The sequence below is a fragment of the Amphibalanus amphitrite genome, unplaced genomic scaffold (assembly GCF_019059575.1).
Source record: "Amphibalanus amphitrite isolate SeventyFive unplaced genomic scaffold, NRLGWU_Aamphi_draft 000798F_arrow, whole genome shotgun sequence".
Lineage (NCBI taxonomy): Eukaryota > Metazoa > Arthropoda > Thecostraca > Balanomorpha > Balanidae > Amphibalanus > Amphibalanus amphitrite.
The window spans coordinates 185,691-204,307 of NW_024882292.1; the positions used below are offsets into that span (position 1 = coordinate 185,691).

General features: G+C 51.2%; 2 protein-coding genes across 3 annotated transcripts in view; both read left to right on the forward strand.

The window, feature by feature from the left end:
- Positions 1-2,563, forward strand: part of LOC122366343 (E3 ubiquitin-protein ligase MARCHF8-like) — a 28,406-nt gene extending 25,843 nt beyond the window's left edge. The window contains exons 4-5 of the mRNA XM_043338513.1: positions 56-265; positions 1,430-2,563. Coding sequence (XP_043194448.1) covers positions 56-265; positions 1,430-1,681 — 462 coding nt within the window. The 3' untranslated portion in view covers positions 1,682-2,563. The remainder of the gene's footprint in view (positions 1-55; positions 266-1,429) is intronic.
- Positions 2,564-3,982: 1,419 nt separating this feature from the next.
- Positions 3,983-18,021, forward strand: LOC122366344 (eukaryotic translation initiation factor 3 subunit C-like). Of its 2 annotated transcripts, none has more exons than XM_043338515.1 (16): positions 3,983-4,063; positions 9,428-9,541; positions 9,934-10,066; positions 10,298-10,442; positions 11,012-11,166; positions 12,615-12,840; positions 13,206-13,629; positions 13,999-14,207; positions 14,543-14,732; positions 15,015-15,230; positions 15,478-15,615; positions 15,918-16,056; positions 16,344-16,540; positions 16,728-16,946; positions 17,210-17,536; positions 17,812-18,021. In XM_043338515.1, exons 2-15 carry the CDS (start codon positions 9,437-9,439, stop codon positions 17,534-17,536), a joined length of 2,823 nt encoding a protein of 940 aa, XP_043194450.1. In that variant the 5' UTR covers positions 3,983-4,063; positions 9,428-9,436; the 3' UTR covers positions 17,812-18,021. The 2 variants fall into 2 exon arrangements, with proteins under 2 accessions (XP_043194450.1, XP_043194449.1); XM_043338514.1 differs by lacking the exon at positions 3,983-4,063 and adding an exon at positions 4,174-4,216.
- Positions 18,022-18,617: the final 596 nt, after the last annotated feature.

Consider the following 18,617-nt stretch of genomic DNA (forward strand, 5'->3'; position numbering starts at 1 on the left):
GTCTGACCGTCCTCCGGCGTCTGACCGTCCCGCGGCGCCCCTCTCCCGTTGGCAGCACTGGATCGAGGTGTCGAGCCGACGCTCCAAGCGGCCGCCCTGCTGTGAGCTCTGCCAGTACCAGTACCAGCGGCACAAGCGGTTCCGCGTCGGCCGCTGGATCGTGCCGGCCGTCTCCACGCGCGACAAGGTGCTCCACTCCGTCTTCATCCTCACCGCCATCGTTATGATCACCTGCGCCGTTATCACCATCTTCTGCTTCAAACAGGTGGGCGCTCTGCTCGAATGACTAGCCACATCATGTGCTCAGTGCTCAAGATTAATTAATCCATCAATTATTGAGTGTTGAACAGGAGCCGATCGATCATTCCACGGGCCTTTACCGATTTAAGACGGTCCGACATGGATTAAAGTAACGGGAACTTCCGATTGTAACTATGTTGCAGACAGTGCAATTCACGCCGGCGCATTGTATCTGTAACAATGCTTGTAGCTCTAATTAACCAAACAAGTCAATTGACACTACCTTTGTTTGCAGGAAATTATTAAAGCTGTAATATTATCAGGCCACCCTCCCTGGCACCCCACCCCTATACTGTGTTGTTAATACCACGAAGTGCCTCGACAATAAGTCATTATTTTAAACAATACAATGTCTGTCCAACGAAATCGTAGGGAACATCATCACACCTACAATCAACAGGAAGTCACACTCATGCGGGAAAGCTAAATAACAACTGAACAGGGGCGTCGTTTTGTATAGGCCTTGTAGGGCCCGAGCCCTGCCAATGTTTATATGGGCCCTACCAATGTTCCGTGAGCCCCACCATCTTTTGTCAGATATCACTTGATGAAAAGGGCAATTATGAACCGTTCGGTCCCTGATCGAGCAAGAGCTTCGCAGAAAAAAACGAGCGTGTCCTCTGACACTCATGCCTACATAAATACACGTTTTTTTGCATTGGGTTTGGTAGTGCCTAGATTTCCAATAAGATTTTTGAAGGTTTTAATTTTGATTGTCAAATTCAATCACCAAAGCGGAAAAATAACTGCCGAAATTCGATGAGAAAGACAAATTTAGGGGTACCCTACCTTTGTAAGCGCGTCATAAATGGCCGTCCGCCGTTTTCGGGCCCTACCAATCATTTTTGGAAAACGACACCCCTGCTGAACTGAACACAAACATTATTTACTGAGTCGGCAATGTCTCTGCTTAGGTTCGCCAATTACAATTTAGCTGGTCGGCACGTGCAGCCTTTGCTCGTGCCAAAGCACCGTGTCAGCGAGTGTAACAGCAGGGTGCCCCGCAGCAGTCCTCGGTTCTATGAGCCCGACTGAGCTGTTTCATAGACCCGCCACCTTTTGTGACTGTCGTGCAATGCCTTACACCAGACTGACGCGTGTGCCCCGCCCCCGCACCTCTGTCCGACAGGACTCGGGGAAGCGTCGCCTTATGTACGACGAGGCGGAGCTGACGCCCAACGAGACGGTGACGCTCGTCTGCGGCGTGCTCTTCTTCGCCGGCTTCTTCATCGGCATGTACTGCGAGGTGAAGGCCAAGTATTCCATGTACCACCTGGTGTCGCGCGTCTTCTACCTGAACCAGCAGTGGTTCATCGAGGAGTACGACCGCGCCAAGGACGAAAAGTTCCGCGGCTCGCCGCCAGGCGGCTCTGCCGTCTGACACTCCGTGTAGTTCGGGGGCGGTTGGCGAGGACCGTGAGAACAGCTCAGGATGCAGATCAGCTGAGTGTCTGGGCGCCGCACACTGGGAGCTTTTGAAAGAGTATGTCATATGCATTGCTCGCGGGCCACTGTGTGGCTCGTGTGAGTGGTGTGGTCCGAAACGGACCGACTGTGAGAGGTAGACTGTCGCCGGGTGGCGGCCCTGGCCGGACGCGAATCAAATGCCACAGTGCTGCTGTATATGCAGCACGGGCCACTGGCTAGGTTAGGTGATGACGACTTTGTCCAGTCTCGGTCATTTGCCGCATAGAATGAGCATGGGCGGACGGGTTTGTATCAAGCTGCACTGTGTGTGTGTGTGCTTGCTAGTTGCCAGCTTGAGATGAGTACTTCTCTCGTTCCCCTCCAGTACAAACAGATGGTCAGGTATACCAAAGGACGTGGCATACCAGCGTATGCTGCATGTGTAACAGGATGCTTAACGAATACGCACTAAAACAATCCGGTCCACCTTTGTTTGGAGCTGTCAGTGCATACTATCGTGTAGACCCACGGGAAGTCTGCAAATGCTTCGAATGTTTATATTCTGTCCTGGCTGTGGGCGGGGTGAGCCAGCCATCGAGTCTCACTGTCGTGTACTTAATGTAGTCAACGAGTCGACATGCTTTCCCGACTCTTCTTGTTGCCGTCTATTCTTTTCTGAGTGTACAGAATCAGTATGTTATATTACTTATGAATATAATGCAGTAAGGTATAATATGGCCAGATTGTTCATTGTGCCGGATATGTACATCAAGGGCGTCATTTTGTCACGTATGGTTTTCATTTGTCAATTGTCATGCCAATAAACTGGGTAACGTGAATACAAACACTGTTTGCAGCCGCTCACAATATTCGGCGCCGCGCTGGCGAGATTCTCGCAACTACACAGGCGACAGTCCAGTTCTAGGGCCTTGCAGTCCAGTACTGTAGACGCCGAGACTTTGGTTCACCGAAGACGCGTGGGGATGGGGAGGTAAATAACATTAACAATCCATCACCGGACCCCACCCCAGACATTCACATTCGTCAGCACAAACTCTAACCCTCTAACCTAAAAACACCGAGAGTCGCGGACCAATCAATTATTGAACCTGGACCTTGAAGCTCTATGTCTATAGCCTTCTTTTGAACGAGCATTAAGTTGCACGATTATTATCCCAGAGACGTGCGCCAGCGGCAACACTGACACGGGGCAGGTCGAGGCAGCCACCATCTCCCATTGGAATGCAGCTTGTCATAGGGAAAAAGTGATAAGTGATAACTAGAGTAGGTACTGCGAGGAGCGAAAGCTTGGGAACCCTGCCATGAGTCATTCGGCCGCCCGTGTTCACGAGTTATCGGGCCAAGAAGAAAGTAGGGGGTGTTGACAGCGGGGAGGGCAAGGTGCTTAGACTTCATGGATGCCAAGTAAAGTTCCTAAGGCCCGAACGCAAGCAGTTGAGCAGATGCCTAGTACCTATGAGTCCAGGGCTGCGGGGTCGATGGATTCCCGGAGACTCAGAGTCCATCTTTCTAAAAAAAACATCGGGGTCGTTTCTAAAAAAACGACCCCGACTCAGACTCCAGACAGAAGTGTCGACTCCGACCGACTATAACTCCGACTCAAAGGTCGCAGCTCTGGCAGGTCTGCGAAGTCGAATAATTTTCGGTGATTCCGACTCCGGCTCCGGAAAGTCGACTCTCGACTCCAGCCTTGCGCCAGCCCGACTTGGACTCAGACTCCGCAGCCCCGCCCGCCTAGGATTGTCTTATACATTGCAGGTAGCATATGAATAACGATGAACCGACATACGCTCAGAGCTTCCTTACCGTGCGCTTCCGTTGTGTATCAATATGCGGTTACATTATAAGCGACAGCACCGATATTCATAATTCACACTCCTCCTAGGGCCTTGACTCCTCCCAAACAAGCGCGCAAATTTGTCAGCCGCGTGCTAGCGCGTGTCAAGCCGAAGCGCGTGTAATGTAGAAGAATCAGCAGAGAAACTGTTCCTCTTCGTATTTGTTTTTGGACTTAGTACATCATAATTGTTACACCAATGGAAGCGCTGCATGCATGAGTATACCGTTCGACCTTTTATGCTTCAGTTTGCAGCTATCTTTTCAAATAATCTATGAATTATCAATGTATTTTATTTATTGTAAATGAAGGATACTATCGAAAATTCGATGATGAAATAAAAAGAATCTTTGAAAAAGATAATTATTTGTGACGTAATTTAAACAAAATGTGAACAAAACATCCCATCCACTTGCATGTGACAATTGTAGCGCGTTGCGGCCTTTTTCGTGCTGGTGGATGTTGGGTCGTTTGCGCTTTTATTTTTAGCGCTTAAAGGTGAGTTTTATCGAATATTATCATGCTTTAATATTCAGTCGAATGAGTTAAAAATTGCGCTTCTTTTGATAGCTATCTTATCCATAAGCAAGCATTATTTGCTTCAGTCTAAGGTGTGCCGGATGCAAGGCTCCGTCTCCAGCTGGAACCTCGGTTTGTGTCATTTGTAACTTGAAAGCAAGCTTGAAAGCCGGCGCCGTTTTTTTTTTTTGCGTCTCGCATGCAGTGTGAGACTTACTGTTTGCTTTTAAAGTGAATATTTTTTGGTGTTTTCTATCCGCCATTCAGAGGGGTTAATAAAAGCAATTCACAAGCTACTCCTAAGACCTCCTGATTTCATTTCTGATACTTATTTCTTCTGCAAACCAGTTAAAAAGCACCAGTACACTACTTACCGTCATCTCCAACTCCCCACTTCTTACCGAGTGGAGCTGTGCGCCAAAATGCAGTCTGCGCGCAACTTTTCCCCGGCGTTGAATGGATAAAGCAAGGTTGAGCAAATGTACAAGTATATTGATATTACAGATGATATTAAACTAAGGAAAGTGACATCAAAATACTTGTAGCAAAGCATTGCAGTGCCAAAGGCAATGCGTGGGAGAGATTGCCTGATGCATAACCACTTAACCTAAAAATATTTGACTTACCATTGCTTGCAATCTATTCCTGGGAGCGACTTTTTCCTTATCCCCTGGTAGGCAAACATCAGTAGGTCAGGTTAGGTGAGGTCTGACCATTTTCTCATGTCTCATTGGCTTCGCTAAATATTTCCTGTTTTTATTCACTGTTTTTTACGTAACTTATTGTGTTTTGGTATTATGACGTCATTTTCATCACGTCGAAAATCCAATGAATATCCACATCATTCTTCACTTCAAAGTTCAATAGGGCAACGTTTTATGCTGCCTTTTCGTCGCAGTAGCGTGTTTTTTTTTTGCTGTATATCATGCAGTGTGGGTTGTGATGTGCTGGTGTTTTGGAAAATTTGTTTTACATTTTTGATGCATTTAAACATCATATCTGAATTCAGGACATCAAATAATGTAAGAATGTACATTTTTCTTGTTAATGGCAGAACTAACGTAAATATTAATCTCTTTTTCTTCACATTTTTGTGACTAAATCATACCATTTTTAGTGTGCCAGCTTTGCCTATTTTGTGCATATAGTATGGCAAATGTGAAGGGATCATACCATATTGAAAGTCACTCATTTGGCTCAAAATATTTTTCCTTCAGTTAAGAGAATGATTGATGCACATTTTCAAATTGGCTTCAATACATAATGTGGAGCTTGAAATATAGAAAAGCCCAAATGAACTTTCTCCACAAAGTTTAGTACTTTCCTACCTACCTAGGTCCTGTGAGCATTCATTAAGTATTTTCATATGTTTGTCAGCAGTTGGTTTGTAAATAAATTTGCTTGTATCAAATACACAGTGAAGTTTTTATGACACAATTGCTGATGAAGATATGTTGGTATAGCATTGTATGTATTTGTATCATCCCAACATTGTGGCTTTTCTGATTTCAGTCAGTACAGTAGTTAAACACAGTGGGCGTGTTTTTAAAATGCAAAGATCAATATATGTTAACCCTCGCCCGTATTGGTGTTTTTCCAGCCGGGAACGTATAAGGGGTGGGGTCCGTTGGACCCGCCCTCCTTGCCGTTTCGCCCCGGATCGAGCTAGAACTTCGCGGAAAAAACGAGCGTGTTGCCCGTGACGAGAGAAAGCCGATGATAACCAATTTTAAGGTCCTAGGTCATTGCTTGACCTTCCAGGTCAGGTCAATGACCTAAAAGTCGGGAAAATCGGGACCTGTTAGAACGTCGTAAAGTGTGGCTGCCATGGGGTTTTCCGGGGTGCTGATCACAAATATCATGTTAGTTTTGATCACAGATGATGTCTACATGCATTTAGGCCAGGTCGGGTCAGGTCAGGCCAGGTCATCCAAGGAGGGGTCCTGCCGGGTATTCGTAGTAAGTGTCAACCGCCTCTGACAGCTTCGTAACATGTTACGAAGGCACCAAGACAACTTCGTAAATGTTCATATGGTTGCTAAATTCGAATTCAGCTCCAAAAACTGGCTTAGAAACATGTAAAACTCGAAAAGTGAACCGAGGTCATCAAAGGTCAATGACCTGACCTGACCTTCAGGTGACCTTGACACCCACCCTTATGCATGGGGGCAACAGCATATCACATGTTTGAGCTATTGAAACCACGAAAAGACTGCAAAAGCGCGGCTAATGCGAGCCGACGTACGCCGAATCGCGATTCCGGCCAAACATGGTCTCGAAAAGTAGGTCACAGGTCAAAGGTCATTTGGGTCAGGGTCATGAAATCTTCAGAGTAGGTGTAAAATTGATCAACTCGAGGGTACTGAAATTTTGTCGCGATCGGCCGCTTTTACGCGAGTTATTCGCGAAAAACTGAGGGGAGCGGTCCGTTCGACCCCCCCCCCCCCCATACGGGCGAGGGTTAATACATATTGAAAGTTCCAATGAGTTAACAAACTTTGTTGGGAGTTAGTCCATTTAAATCTTTTCTACATTTACCAATGTTCACTGGAACCTATGAGTTATTTTTAAAGTTATTGTGAGTAACTAGGTACCATAACCAGCCTCAATGCAAGTGCTAGAAACTGAATTCATTAAAACTTGGGTTATGGGTATGGTGTGGTAGGATCTACTGTAGTCTCTGCTAAGTTTTTCCAATCTGGCTGAACTGCAATATTCACTGGAAGATGTGGTGAGTATTGCAGTGATTGAAAATCATTGAAGTCACTTGCAGATCCAGGTGGGCATTTGGAACAAATGCTCCCTTGCAGCACCCTAATTCAATAAAAGTTACAGTTTTTAATGATAAAAGGAAACTTAACAAGGTTTACTAGGAAAAGTTTGTGTTACACTGACTTCAGTCATACTGTGTAAGGAATCAAAATCTGAGCAGTTTTTTTTTTGGAATTTGGAGAAACTTTTTTTGGGAGGATATGCCCCCAGCAGCATCCAATGCTGCCTTCTGGATGGGCCAGTGATCGGAGCAGCTTTATTTCGAAGTCACAAGTTTTGTACAGCAAATCCTATTGGTCACTTTAATTAGTTTGTTTTTCCTAATTCTCAGCATCATGGCTTAGAAGCCTAATGCTGCATTTGTTGTCAGCACCTACAAATACCCATGCAATACATGGCTCACCAATAGAAATAAGTTCAAGGCCGTTGAGCTTACCTGATGTCAACCTAAACCTTTAACACGCGCACCGACGGGGGGGGGGGGGCGGATATCCGCCCCCCCCCCTGAGGTTTTTCGCGAATAGCGGGAAAACCGCGGCGCGTAGCCGCGAAATTTGGTACAACTATTGTCTCATTAATTTTTCACATAGTGTACAAGTTTGAACTTCCTAACTTTTAAGGTCAGGTCACCAGGTCACTTTGAATGACCCAACCTCAAGTCACTTTTTTGCAACTTTGTCACCGTGCCAGAGCTACAGTAGATGTCGGAGGCCTTTGAAAGTCGCAGGATGTTATTAGGTCATTAGTAGCTACAATTTGTATATCTCGGAATTTTGATATCGGTGACCTAAGGTCAGGTCAATTTCTCGACCTCCCCATTATAAGTCAATGGGCGAAAAATCAACTCCCTGTTTTTACCACTAAAACGGGTCGGAATGGCCCCATATACCATACATGACTTCATATACGATCAACTTTCACTACCTTGAGGTCTGTTTTGCTGTTGGGCAGCTGTAAGGTCATGTGACGTCATCAAAGGTCACCAGCGGTTTTTTGCCAATAACTCCGTACAGGAACAAGATACAGCCGCGCGGATGGTATCATTGTGTTCAGCTCGTCAAGACGCATCGAATGATATACATGATGACCTCGAGGTCGCGTGACCTGAGGTCAACCTTTGACCTTGACCTTTCGAGGTCAACATATATATCATTCGATGCGGATTGACGAGAGGATCACGATGATGCCCTTAGTTTGTTCCTATCTTGACTAATTCGAAAGTTATTCGAGAAAAACTCTATATCTAGCGCCGCCATTTTGACTTTTTTTATCCTTGTGACGTCATCTTTGACCTGACCTGAAAATGACCTTAGTAAAAATTGTAGACCTTGTCCGTGCGTATTCGATGCCGTTTACCGCTTGTCGCTATCTTGCTTCGTTCTCGAGATCTCAGGGGGGGGGGGGGGGGCGGTCATCCGCCCCCCTCCCCGTCGGTACTAAGTTGGCGCAGAAGTTGTCGGTGCGCGTGTTAACTTTTCCAAACATGAGGTTGATCATTAAAATATTTTGACCAGACAAATGTGTCATACCTATAGTCTGGCAACCCAAGAAAGAACGGATTTAAAGTGCTACAGCCGTCAATGCATGTGCATTTATATTGTGAGAGCATATTTTCTTTCACAACTTTTCACACAAATTTCTCCGAACCATGCATTTCAAGCACGGAATATACTCGTATAGTCTACGACGTAGACTATAGTATCGTAGTATATTCCGTGTTTCAAGTGATCAAACCACGTGCAAAGTGCTTCAGGCGCTTTAACTCCATTCTTTCTTAGATTTGCCAGACTATAATTGAGCAGTGATATCATCACCACCATGGATACCTACTTTGGATATGGATGCTGATGCACCACTATGGAATTGGATATGGACCAATTCCCATTGGCCCTGCTTCAATGTTATCTTCACTGCTATGTATTGTGGGTTGCAGCTCAAGAATATCCTTAGTGCCAATTTTATTGAAATTGAGATTGTTATACCATTCAGCTCACCTCTACAAGCCCCATAGGATGCAATAACCCCATATCGCTAGCTGTTTCCTGTGTTATCAAGTACAAGAATACTAAGTGTGTCATACTTACTTTCAAAGTTTTTTTTTCACTCCTCCAGTCATATTCTAAAAACCGCACTGAGGATGATCTTGCTGGGAACCATCAATACCATCTAAGTTTTTGTTGTTTTGTTTTAGGTTTATGTGCTTCCTTCTACTGAAAAATAAATGTTAATGGCTTTAAACATGGATTCTTAGGTTTTGTTAGTTCATTTTTTTTCTTGGTGTTTAAAAGTCGAAATTCAGCTGCATAATAACATGAGCAGATTATAAGACATGTAAAGCAGAGCTATTGTGTATGTAACAATGTGTATGCACTTACTTAACTTCTTAGGATGTGTGCTTGATCAGGTAGTCCAGTGAGAACATTATCAGCTTGGAATCTGAAAAAAGATGTTGGAAAAGCTTTTGTTTCCCCGGCTGATTTCGTTTGTTTGCTGCATACAGCTGTCATGCTCACAGCCCAGCAGTAGGTGATGCGTGGTAATGATGATGTGTATTGCTTTTCCAATCTTCAGACTGGCACCATGAGTCGTTTTTTCGACGCCGGGTCCGACTCGGACTCGGAATCAACCCAGAGTGACGAGCCAGAGCGGTTCCAGCAGCCCAAGCTCACCGCCGCCGCATTCGCCGTGAGTGATACCGAAAACACTGCGGTGGAACACACCGCCTGCTACAGACTGCCATGCTGGCTGATTTGTTGAGGGTCTTTTGTTTTGTAGCAGTTATAGATTCGAGCCACCGGCCTGCAACTGACTGTTATTCTTGAGTGTTTCCGAGTTTTGTCTTCGTTTCGTCTCTCGCTCGAGTTGATGCAAGTGATTTCGTTTCGACCATACTGTCATTTTCGTTCCATCATAATTGTGTTGTTTCATTCCTTGTTCACGTCTCGCTTGTACTTATTTGCTCGTTTGTCATCCGAATCCTAAACGTATTTTCATCGAAACGTTTAAAGTGTCTGTTGAGTGTTGACTGTATATGTGATTCATTATTAGCTAATGTTTTCATTTGTATCTCTCTTCAGTTCTCCGATGATGAAGAGGAGACGAAGCGCGTGGTCAGGTCCGCTAAGGAGAAGCGCTATGAGGAACTGAAAACCTATGTTAGAAATATCAAGAACTTCCGGAAGAACAGGGATATTGGTTCACTGTTAACCAGTAAGTATTCCTGTCCTCGGCATTTATCACCTCACGAACTAGCATACATGATAGCGATTCAGGTAACTGAGCTGTTAGCACATCTTTATATTGTTAATTTGAATTGATATGAAATAAGTGTTATTTAAATATCTATGTGTAGACTTCAAGCACTTCTCCTCATTATTCGGTGTCGAATGTACAGCTAGTTCAAAGTATTTTGTCCCTAACGATTTTTGTCTGTGTGTTCAGACTTTGAGGACCTATGGAAGGCGTTCACGAAGGCGCAGACTGTGATCCAGAAGGAGGAGAGCGGTCAGGTGCCGCGCTTCTACGTCCGCTGCATGGCCGAGGGCGAGGACTTTATCAACTCCGTCTGGGAGGACCGCAACGCAAGGTCCGTGCACCGTCCGCAGTGATCGTATTGCATTGCGGCCATAGGTGTTTGCGAGAGGCTTCACGACATCGAGCTTTATCCGAACAATATCGGCTGAATAATATGAGAAAGCGCTTGTTTGAGGCTCATGATGATAAGTATAATGATAAAAGAAAACGGAAGCCTCATAATAATGAATGTACCTATTCTAAAGTATGACCGAGAAAAAAGAGATAACAGTTTCGGCGAGGCGAGGTCACAATTTTCAAAATGTACTTATTAGGATCTGATGATGGGCTATGCCCGAAACTGTTATCTCTTTTTTCTCGGTCATACTTTAGAATACATTCATTATTTTGAGGCTTCGGTTTTCTTTTATCATTATACTCAATAACGGCTGATGCAATTTTCTACTAACTTTCAGAAAGAACTTCTTGTATTTCAAAGGTTACCAGTCATTGCTAGGTTATGTGTAGATACTCAAAATGGATGCGTTTATTTATCAATTAGTGTTCGTATTCGTTCCTTTAGAAGAGAATGGCATCATGGTGTCACGGTGTATATAGCTGACCGAAACGCTGTCACTCCAGGAAAAACCTCTCCAAGGTCCAGTCCAAGAGTCTGGCGACGCTGCGCCAGAAGCTGCGCAAGTACAACCGCGAGGAGAAGATGGCGGCGGAGATCGCCAAGTTCCGCGAGAACCCCGACCTGCCGGACAGCGACGAGGAGGAGAAGCGCGCCGAAGGTGGGTGACGCCCTCCCCGGGGTGCCAGCGGTGCGCGGCTGGGGCCTGGGCTTGGGAAAACATCCTGGACATGGTGTCACGAATGCTTCTAATGGGAAACGGTGGGTGAACTTTTTATCTCCGGACGATGCATGAACTGAAAAAAATCCGATGAAGCTCAAACTGTGTAGTTCAAACTGTAGTCTTATTTTAATTGTTAGGCGTTGCGGTATGCAGGGGGCAGGCGAGTGCGCCGGCGGTCCGTGTCGCCGCCGGCCGTCCGTGTCGCCGCCGGCCGTCTGTGTCGCCGCCGGCCGTCCGTGTCGCCGCCGGCCGTCTGTGTCGCCGCCGGCCGTCCGTGTCGCCGCCGGCGGTCCGTGTCGCCGCCGGCCGTCTGTGTCGCCGCCGGCGGTCCGTGTCGCCGCCGGCCGTCTGTGTCGCCGCCGGCGGTCCGTGTCGCCGCCGGCCGTCCGTGTCGCCGCCGGCGGTCCGTGTCGCCGCCGGCCGTCTGTGTCGCCGCCGGCGGTCCGTGTCGCCGCCGGCCGTCTGTGTCGCCGCCGGCGGTCCGTGTCGCCGCCGGCCGTCTGTGTCGCCGCCGGCCGTCCGTGTCGCCGCCGGCGGTCCGTGTCGCCGCCGGCCGTCTGTGTCGCCGCCGGCGGTCCGTGTCGCCGCCGGCCGTCTGTGTCGCCGCCGGCGGTCCGTGTCGCCGCCGGCCGTCTGTGTCGCCGCCGGCGGTCCGTGTCGCCGCCGGCGGTCCGTGTCGCCGCCGGCCGTCTGTGTCGCCGCCGGCGGTCCGTGTCGCCGCCGGCCGTCTGTGTCGCCGCCGGCCGTCTGTGTCGCCGCCAGCCGTCCGTGTCGCCGCCAGCCGTCTGTGTCGCCGCCAGCCGTCTGTGTCGCCGCCGGCCGTCTGTGTCGCCGCCGGCCGTCTGTGTCGCCGCCGGCCGTCTGTGTCGCCGCCAGCCGTCTGTGTCGCCGCCGGCCGTCTGTGTCGCCGCCGGCGGTCCGTGTCGCCGCCAGCCGTCCGTGTCGCCGCCGGCGGTCCGTGTCGCCGCCGGCCGTCCGTGTCGCCGCCGGCCGTCCGTGTCGCCGCCGGCGGTCCGTGTCGCCGCCAGCCGTCTGTGTCGCCGCCGGCCGTCCGTGTCGCCGCCGGCGGTCCGTGTCGCCGCCGGCCGTCCGTGTCGCCGCCGGCCGTCCGTGTCGCCGCCGGCGGTCCGTGTCGCCGCCAGCCGTCTGTGTCGCCGCCGGCCGTCTGTGTCGCCGCCGGCCGTCTGTGTCGCCGCCGGCCGTCTGTGTCGCCGCCGGCCGTCTGTGTCGCCGCCGGCGGTCCGTGTCGCCGCCGGCCGTCTGTGTCGCCGCCGGCCGTCTGTGTCGCCGCCGGCGGTCCGTGTCGCCGCCAGCCGTCTGTGTCGCCGCCGGCCGTCTGTGTCGCCGCCAGCCGTCGTCTCACCACCGCCCCGCCGTGCCGGCAGACTCTGACGCCTCGGACTCTGATGACGACGGCGCCAGCGACGCCGAGGTGGCGCCCTCCACGGGCACCAGCAAGGAGCCGTCCCGCTCGCGCGAGATGAGCAAGGCCAAGGACGAGTCGGACTCGGACAGCGACGACATCGACTGGGGCTCCGACTCGGACGAGTCAGACTACAGCGACGACGACCAGGACCAGTACCCCAGCATGCGCGACTACTTCCTCAAAAAGTGAGTACCATTTGGCCGGACCAGTAGGGCAGTAGAACACTAGGGTATGCTATTTAAAAAAGCGATGATGTAATGACAGGAACCAGGGCCCAGCATGAGGCGCGTGCGAGTCGAGCACTACCTGACATCTCTTTGATCTCCGTATTGTTTTCGCAAGTTTTTCTTTCGGGATGTGTAATTTGTTAATTGTGGTTTCTCGTAGCCTACGAGTCACACGCGATTTGGCATTAGTGCTGAAGTCTTTCCCTGCATTGTCGGGAAAATCGAGCGACTTTATTTTTGCATTAGCTTCATCGACACCGTGTATCAAGTTGCACTGTGTCTCGTGTGTCTACCCGCTCATCGTATTCATCCTCCCGCCCCAGGTCGACCGATAAGGATGACGAGGCCCGCAAGCGTCAGAAGAAGGAGGAGCGGGAGCGCCAGCGGGCCGAGGAGCGCGAGCGACGCCGGCAGCAGGAGGAGGACGACGAGGATGAGGACGGCGACTGGGAGAAGGTCAAGAAGGGCGCGCCCACCGCCAAGGAGAAGCTCAAAATGTTCGCCAAGGACGACGAGGTGACGCTGAACCTCGTCAACAAAAAGTACGCCGAGATCAGCGCGGCGCGCGGCAAAAAGGGCAACGACCGGCGGGAGATGATCGAGCTGCTGCACGAGCTGCTGACCATCGCCGAGCAGCACAATATGACGCCCGGCATGATCGTCAAGATCAAGTTCGGTCTGACGGCGGCCATCTTCGACTACAACCTGGCCATCCGGTACGCCATGAAGCCCGACCTCTGGGAGAAGGTGAGTGCTGCACGTGAGGGGTTAAGTGTGGAAATGTGTGTGTGAGGGGGGGGGGGGGGAGGACGGAGCGGCACCGTCGCCAGCTTAGGCATGCTTAGGCTCACGACACTAAATTGGTTTCCTTTCGCGGTAGTGGTACGTCCTGGGCGGTAAACACCATTTGCGAAATCATGCTTGGAAGTTGATGAAACAATTATTCTCGACTGCATTGCAAGTGAGCGCAATGAGGCGATGTTGCCCAGCCCCGACATCTTGGATCCGCACTGTTACTTTGCTGATTTGATATGATACGTGTGCATTATCCTCGCATCCCATCGTACACCATTCCTTAGCTGCGCTGACACCGTCCGGTCCGTTCCGTGAACACAGGTGAACCAGCGCGTGGAGGACCTGCTGGACCAGCTGCTCACCACGCCGGACGTCATCGTCGGCGAGAACATCCTCGAGGAGAACGAGTCGCTCGAGGAGCCGCCGTACCGCGTGCGCGGCTGCATCCTCTCCGTCGTCGAGCGGCTCGACGACGAGTTCGTCAAGATCCTGAAAAACTGCGACGCCCACAGCAACGAGTACTTTGAGAGGTGCGTGCCGCGACGAGTGGCGGGGTTTAAAAGGGTGGGATGTGTGTGATGACTGGCGACGAGGCTGGGTGTTTGGACGAAATACTGAGCCTGCATTTGTCGATTTAGTTTCATTATCGAATACGATAATGCCCTTTTCATCCACGTGAAATGTCCAAAATTCCATTTAGGGGTCAATGAAGCTTAACTTCTGAAGGTTCACAATGGAATTTTCATTGTTATTTTTGCTTATCTTTCATAAAGGTCATCAGTCATTCCCTCCGCGCCGGCGTGTAAGCCTCCGTCGCCCCTCCCGCTCTCCCCTCCCCCATTAACGGAGCTCCTCCTTGGCTCAGGCTGCGCGACGAGCACCGCATGGTGCGTCTGATCGACAAGGCCGTCCAGCTGCTCGAGTCGCGCCTGCCCAAGGCCGATGACGCCGTGGTGGAGTTGTGCACCACGCCGCACGAAATGTGCCGCGGCTACCTGAAGCAGGTGGAGCACATCTACTACAAGGTGGACAAGCGCATCTTCCAGCAGGCAGAGGTGAGGAGTAGTTACAGGGATGGCGAGCGTTGTGTTGGCCAGCGATGGTGATGTACGACGGTGGTGGTTGGCGTCTGGCGATATTGTGTTGACGGTGGTGAAATTACGGTAAAAGAGGCGTCCGCCAGGAATTGTTACAGTATAAAATATAAATGTAAAACATAACGGTAACATGAAGACTCAGCCTGACGGCAATGCTTTCACGATGTATGGTGAGTCATGGGCTGTGGTGTGGTTTTCGACCAGCTACTGACCACTTTCCGTGTCCCGCCTCCCCACCAGGGCGAGGTGCCGGCCGACGAGCCGACCAGCGAGCAGGAGGTGGACCGGCGCTGCAAGTACATCTACAGCAACGACAGCACGGCGGTGCTGCGGACGCGCGCCATCCTCTACCACATCTACCACCACGCGCTGCACGACCACTGGTACGAGGCGCGCGACCTGATGCTCATGTCGCACCTGCAGACCAACATCCAGAACGCCGACCCCGTCACCAAGGTGAGAGATAGCGTGCTTCGAGAACGTACCATTTAGCAGGGGATGATAGTAATTCCTTTTGGGAAGGCGGTGAGGCAGCCAAAAAGCTGACTCAAAACGGCTTAATCCTTTTTACTGATCGTTCTTCATGAGAATCGCTTTTTTGCAATGTCTTTTCTCCCTTTTAGTGTTGTACGCAATGACATTGTCCGAGACGCGCCCCGTGGCGTTAGAAGACTGTAATAATCGCCACGCTGGCTGTCCACAGATTCACTATAACCGGATGATGGTGCAGCTGGGTCTGTGCGCGTTCCGCAACTCCCAGATCCGCGAGGCGCACAATGCGCTGCTCGACATCCAGAGCAGTCCGCGCGTCAAGGAGCTGCTCGCCCAGGGCAGCAGTCAGGTACATACGTTATTGAACGCGACGGTTGACCGCTACAGTGGAATGTGTACAGCGTTCGCAACTGCCGGTCGGTCGACAGATACCTCTCAACAGCGTGACACTTAGGGCCTTCCCGCGTGACGCGTGACCGCGTGAACAGCGTGACCTTCCGCCTAATCTTCTCGGGGGTTATTGCTGAGTCTGAGTTTTTATACAGCAAGCTTTTAAGTATCGATTTTGAAACAGTGCAAAAGAATCTGTCGCACAATCACGTCCTCGTAGGTGCCAGATGTCCGTCTAACGTCCCTGAGTGTCTGTTCCAGCGTCGCGACGACCTGACCCAGGAGCAGGAGGAGCTGAACAAGCTGCGAGAGATGCCCTACCACATGCACATCAACCTGGAGCTGCTCGAGTGCGTCTACCTGGTGTCGGCCATGCTCATCGAGGTGCCTTACATGGCTGGTGAGTCTTACAGGGATAACATCGACGACGGCGGGCGGGGTCCGCAAACGAAGGACACGCAGGGAGCTCGTACGTACATTGCCTGAAACAATGTCTGCTTACCGACCATTTTCCGTGCCGGTACTTTATTTTTCCAAAATAAGGTAGGCCTGCGTGGGTCTCTATTGCCTTGTTTGCTATACCATTGTTTTATTGCGACATGTTCCGAAATTTTTGAAGGCTGCATTGTCTGCAGTGATATTTACGTACCTATATCCGTTCTAACCCTCCACACCCGTCTGTTTCAGCGCACGAGTTTGACGCCCGTCGTCGGCTGATTTCCAAGTCGTTCCACTACCAGCTGCGCAACTCGGCGCTCAAGTACGACCTGCTCGGGCCCCCCGAGCTGATGCGCGAACACGTGGTGGCCGCCTCAAAGGCGATGCGACGCGGTGACTGGCGGGCCTGCCGCGACTTCGTCATCGACAAAACCATGAACGCTAAGGTGGGTGGTTAGTGAGGTCGCACACCGATTGTGAGCTGCGAAATGTTTTCTTTTGCGTCAGCTTCTTGTGTCTCGAGCAACGCGTGTCTCTTTTCCATGATAAGAACACCATCTCTCCCAAGTATTACAACTGTTACGATGCTGCTGCTGCGTCGCTCGTGGTCTAACGCCTCTGTCCGCCGGCCAGGTGTGGGACCGTTTCTACAACGGTGACCAGCCTCGGGCCGACAAGGTGCGAGCCATGCTGACGCGCAAGATCCAGGAGGAGACGCTGCGCACCTACCTGTTCACCTACAGCAACGTGTACGACTCGGTGTCCATGGTGACCATGTCGGAGCTGTTCGAGCTCTCCGTTGGAGACGTACACAGCATCGTCAGCAAGATGATCATCAACGCTGAGCTGATGGTGAGCAAACTCCGGCGAGCGAGGGGAGTGGGAAGCAGCCGCGTTTATTGTATGTGCTGGCATGGAGTTACATGATAGCAGTTGATGAAATTAATTTGGTTGATGAGTAACTTGTGAACGTTTTTCTTATTGAATAACTAGCTCTTCTCTCATGTGTCTTCGGGTTTGGCGAGGTCAGGTATGACTATTTGTACCATTTTACGCACGCGGTGGAGTCTCGCCATCTCCGCTGGTCTGACGCTCCTGTCCCGCCGCCGCCACAGGCCTCCCTGGACGAGCCGTCTCAGACGGTGGTGATGCACCGGACCGAGCCCAGCCGACTGCAGTCCATGGCCCTCCAGCTGGCCGACAAACTCGCCAACTTTGTCGAAAACAACGAGCGCCTGCTGGAGATGAAGCAGGGCCGCGACATGTACTACGGCCGGGGCGGCGGCGGCCGCGGCTTCGGCGACCGGCCGCCGTTCCCGCGCGGCGACCGCGTCGGCGGCGGCCAGGGAGGGTACGGCCGCGGCGGCGGCGGCGGCGGCGCCTGGGGAAACCGGCGGGACAATCGCGGCCCTCCGCGCGACCAGCGCGGCCCCCGCCGCTAGGTGAGCAACTGACCACCACTACGGAGTGGCTGACTGGGGTAATCAGGTCTCGAGCTTGAAAATTGGTTGAATAATGGTCATTTATCTATAGACGACTTTACGCATGAGCGAGGCTATGCTATTGCGAGGAGGAAAGGAGTAACAGTTGCCACTAACATCTTGTAATTTATGACCTTCAAAATTAGACTTGTGTTATCATTCCATTAGACCCGTCACCTGACTACCAAGCCATATGCCATGTGCCATAACTGACTCCGCTCCCCTCCCCCCGGCAGGCCCCCGGCGCCCCGCTCGTGCGCCGGCCCTCTGGCGCCCGCTCTCCACCGCGGCGGGGGGCGGCTGGCGCGGCCGGCCGGCCGGCTCCGTCCGACCCGCCGCGTTCGGTCGCCCCCCGCCTGCTGCTCTGCTGCCAACGGTGACTGGTGCACGGTGACACGTCCGGTGTTACGGGACGACATGTTTAGAATACATTCACACGGTCGGGTTATCGTGTTTGGTGTTGGAGAATGAATGGGATTGGGGATGTGGGAATGAGCAATGATCAGTGTTGAATATCCGCATCATCAGCTTCCTCGTCTATGCTAAGCGATTGTCCACTTACCTGCGCTGTGAGAAGCCGGGTGGTTATCACCAGTTTGGCCTCTTGGTTAGATGGTCTAGCTCAGCTAATGTCTCTGATTCGGTCAGATCCGCTTAGATCTGGTGACACCCGGACGTCCGGTCCGACTTGAGCAGATCCATTCATATCTAATAAGGTCTGTTTAGATCTAGCTCTGCCCGGTCAGGTCTGCTGAATCAAGGCTGGGTCTGGGCTGATCGGGTTAGTTCGTCCGATGAGTCGCATCGCTCAATTCGTCAGCACTGCCACACCGATAAACTAATGATTGCTACACACCTGGCTCCGCAGAAGTCCACTCGACTTCGGCTCCGTGCGATCAAAATGCCGATTAAAACAGACCACATTTAGCCTAGATCCAGCCCGGGTCCGGCCCAGATTCGGGACACCTCACAAATCGCGAGCAAACTAACGGAACACAAGCAAGCACCACACCATTAGGATGGTTGTTGGATCACCAGTTGA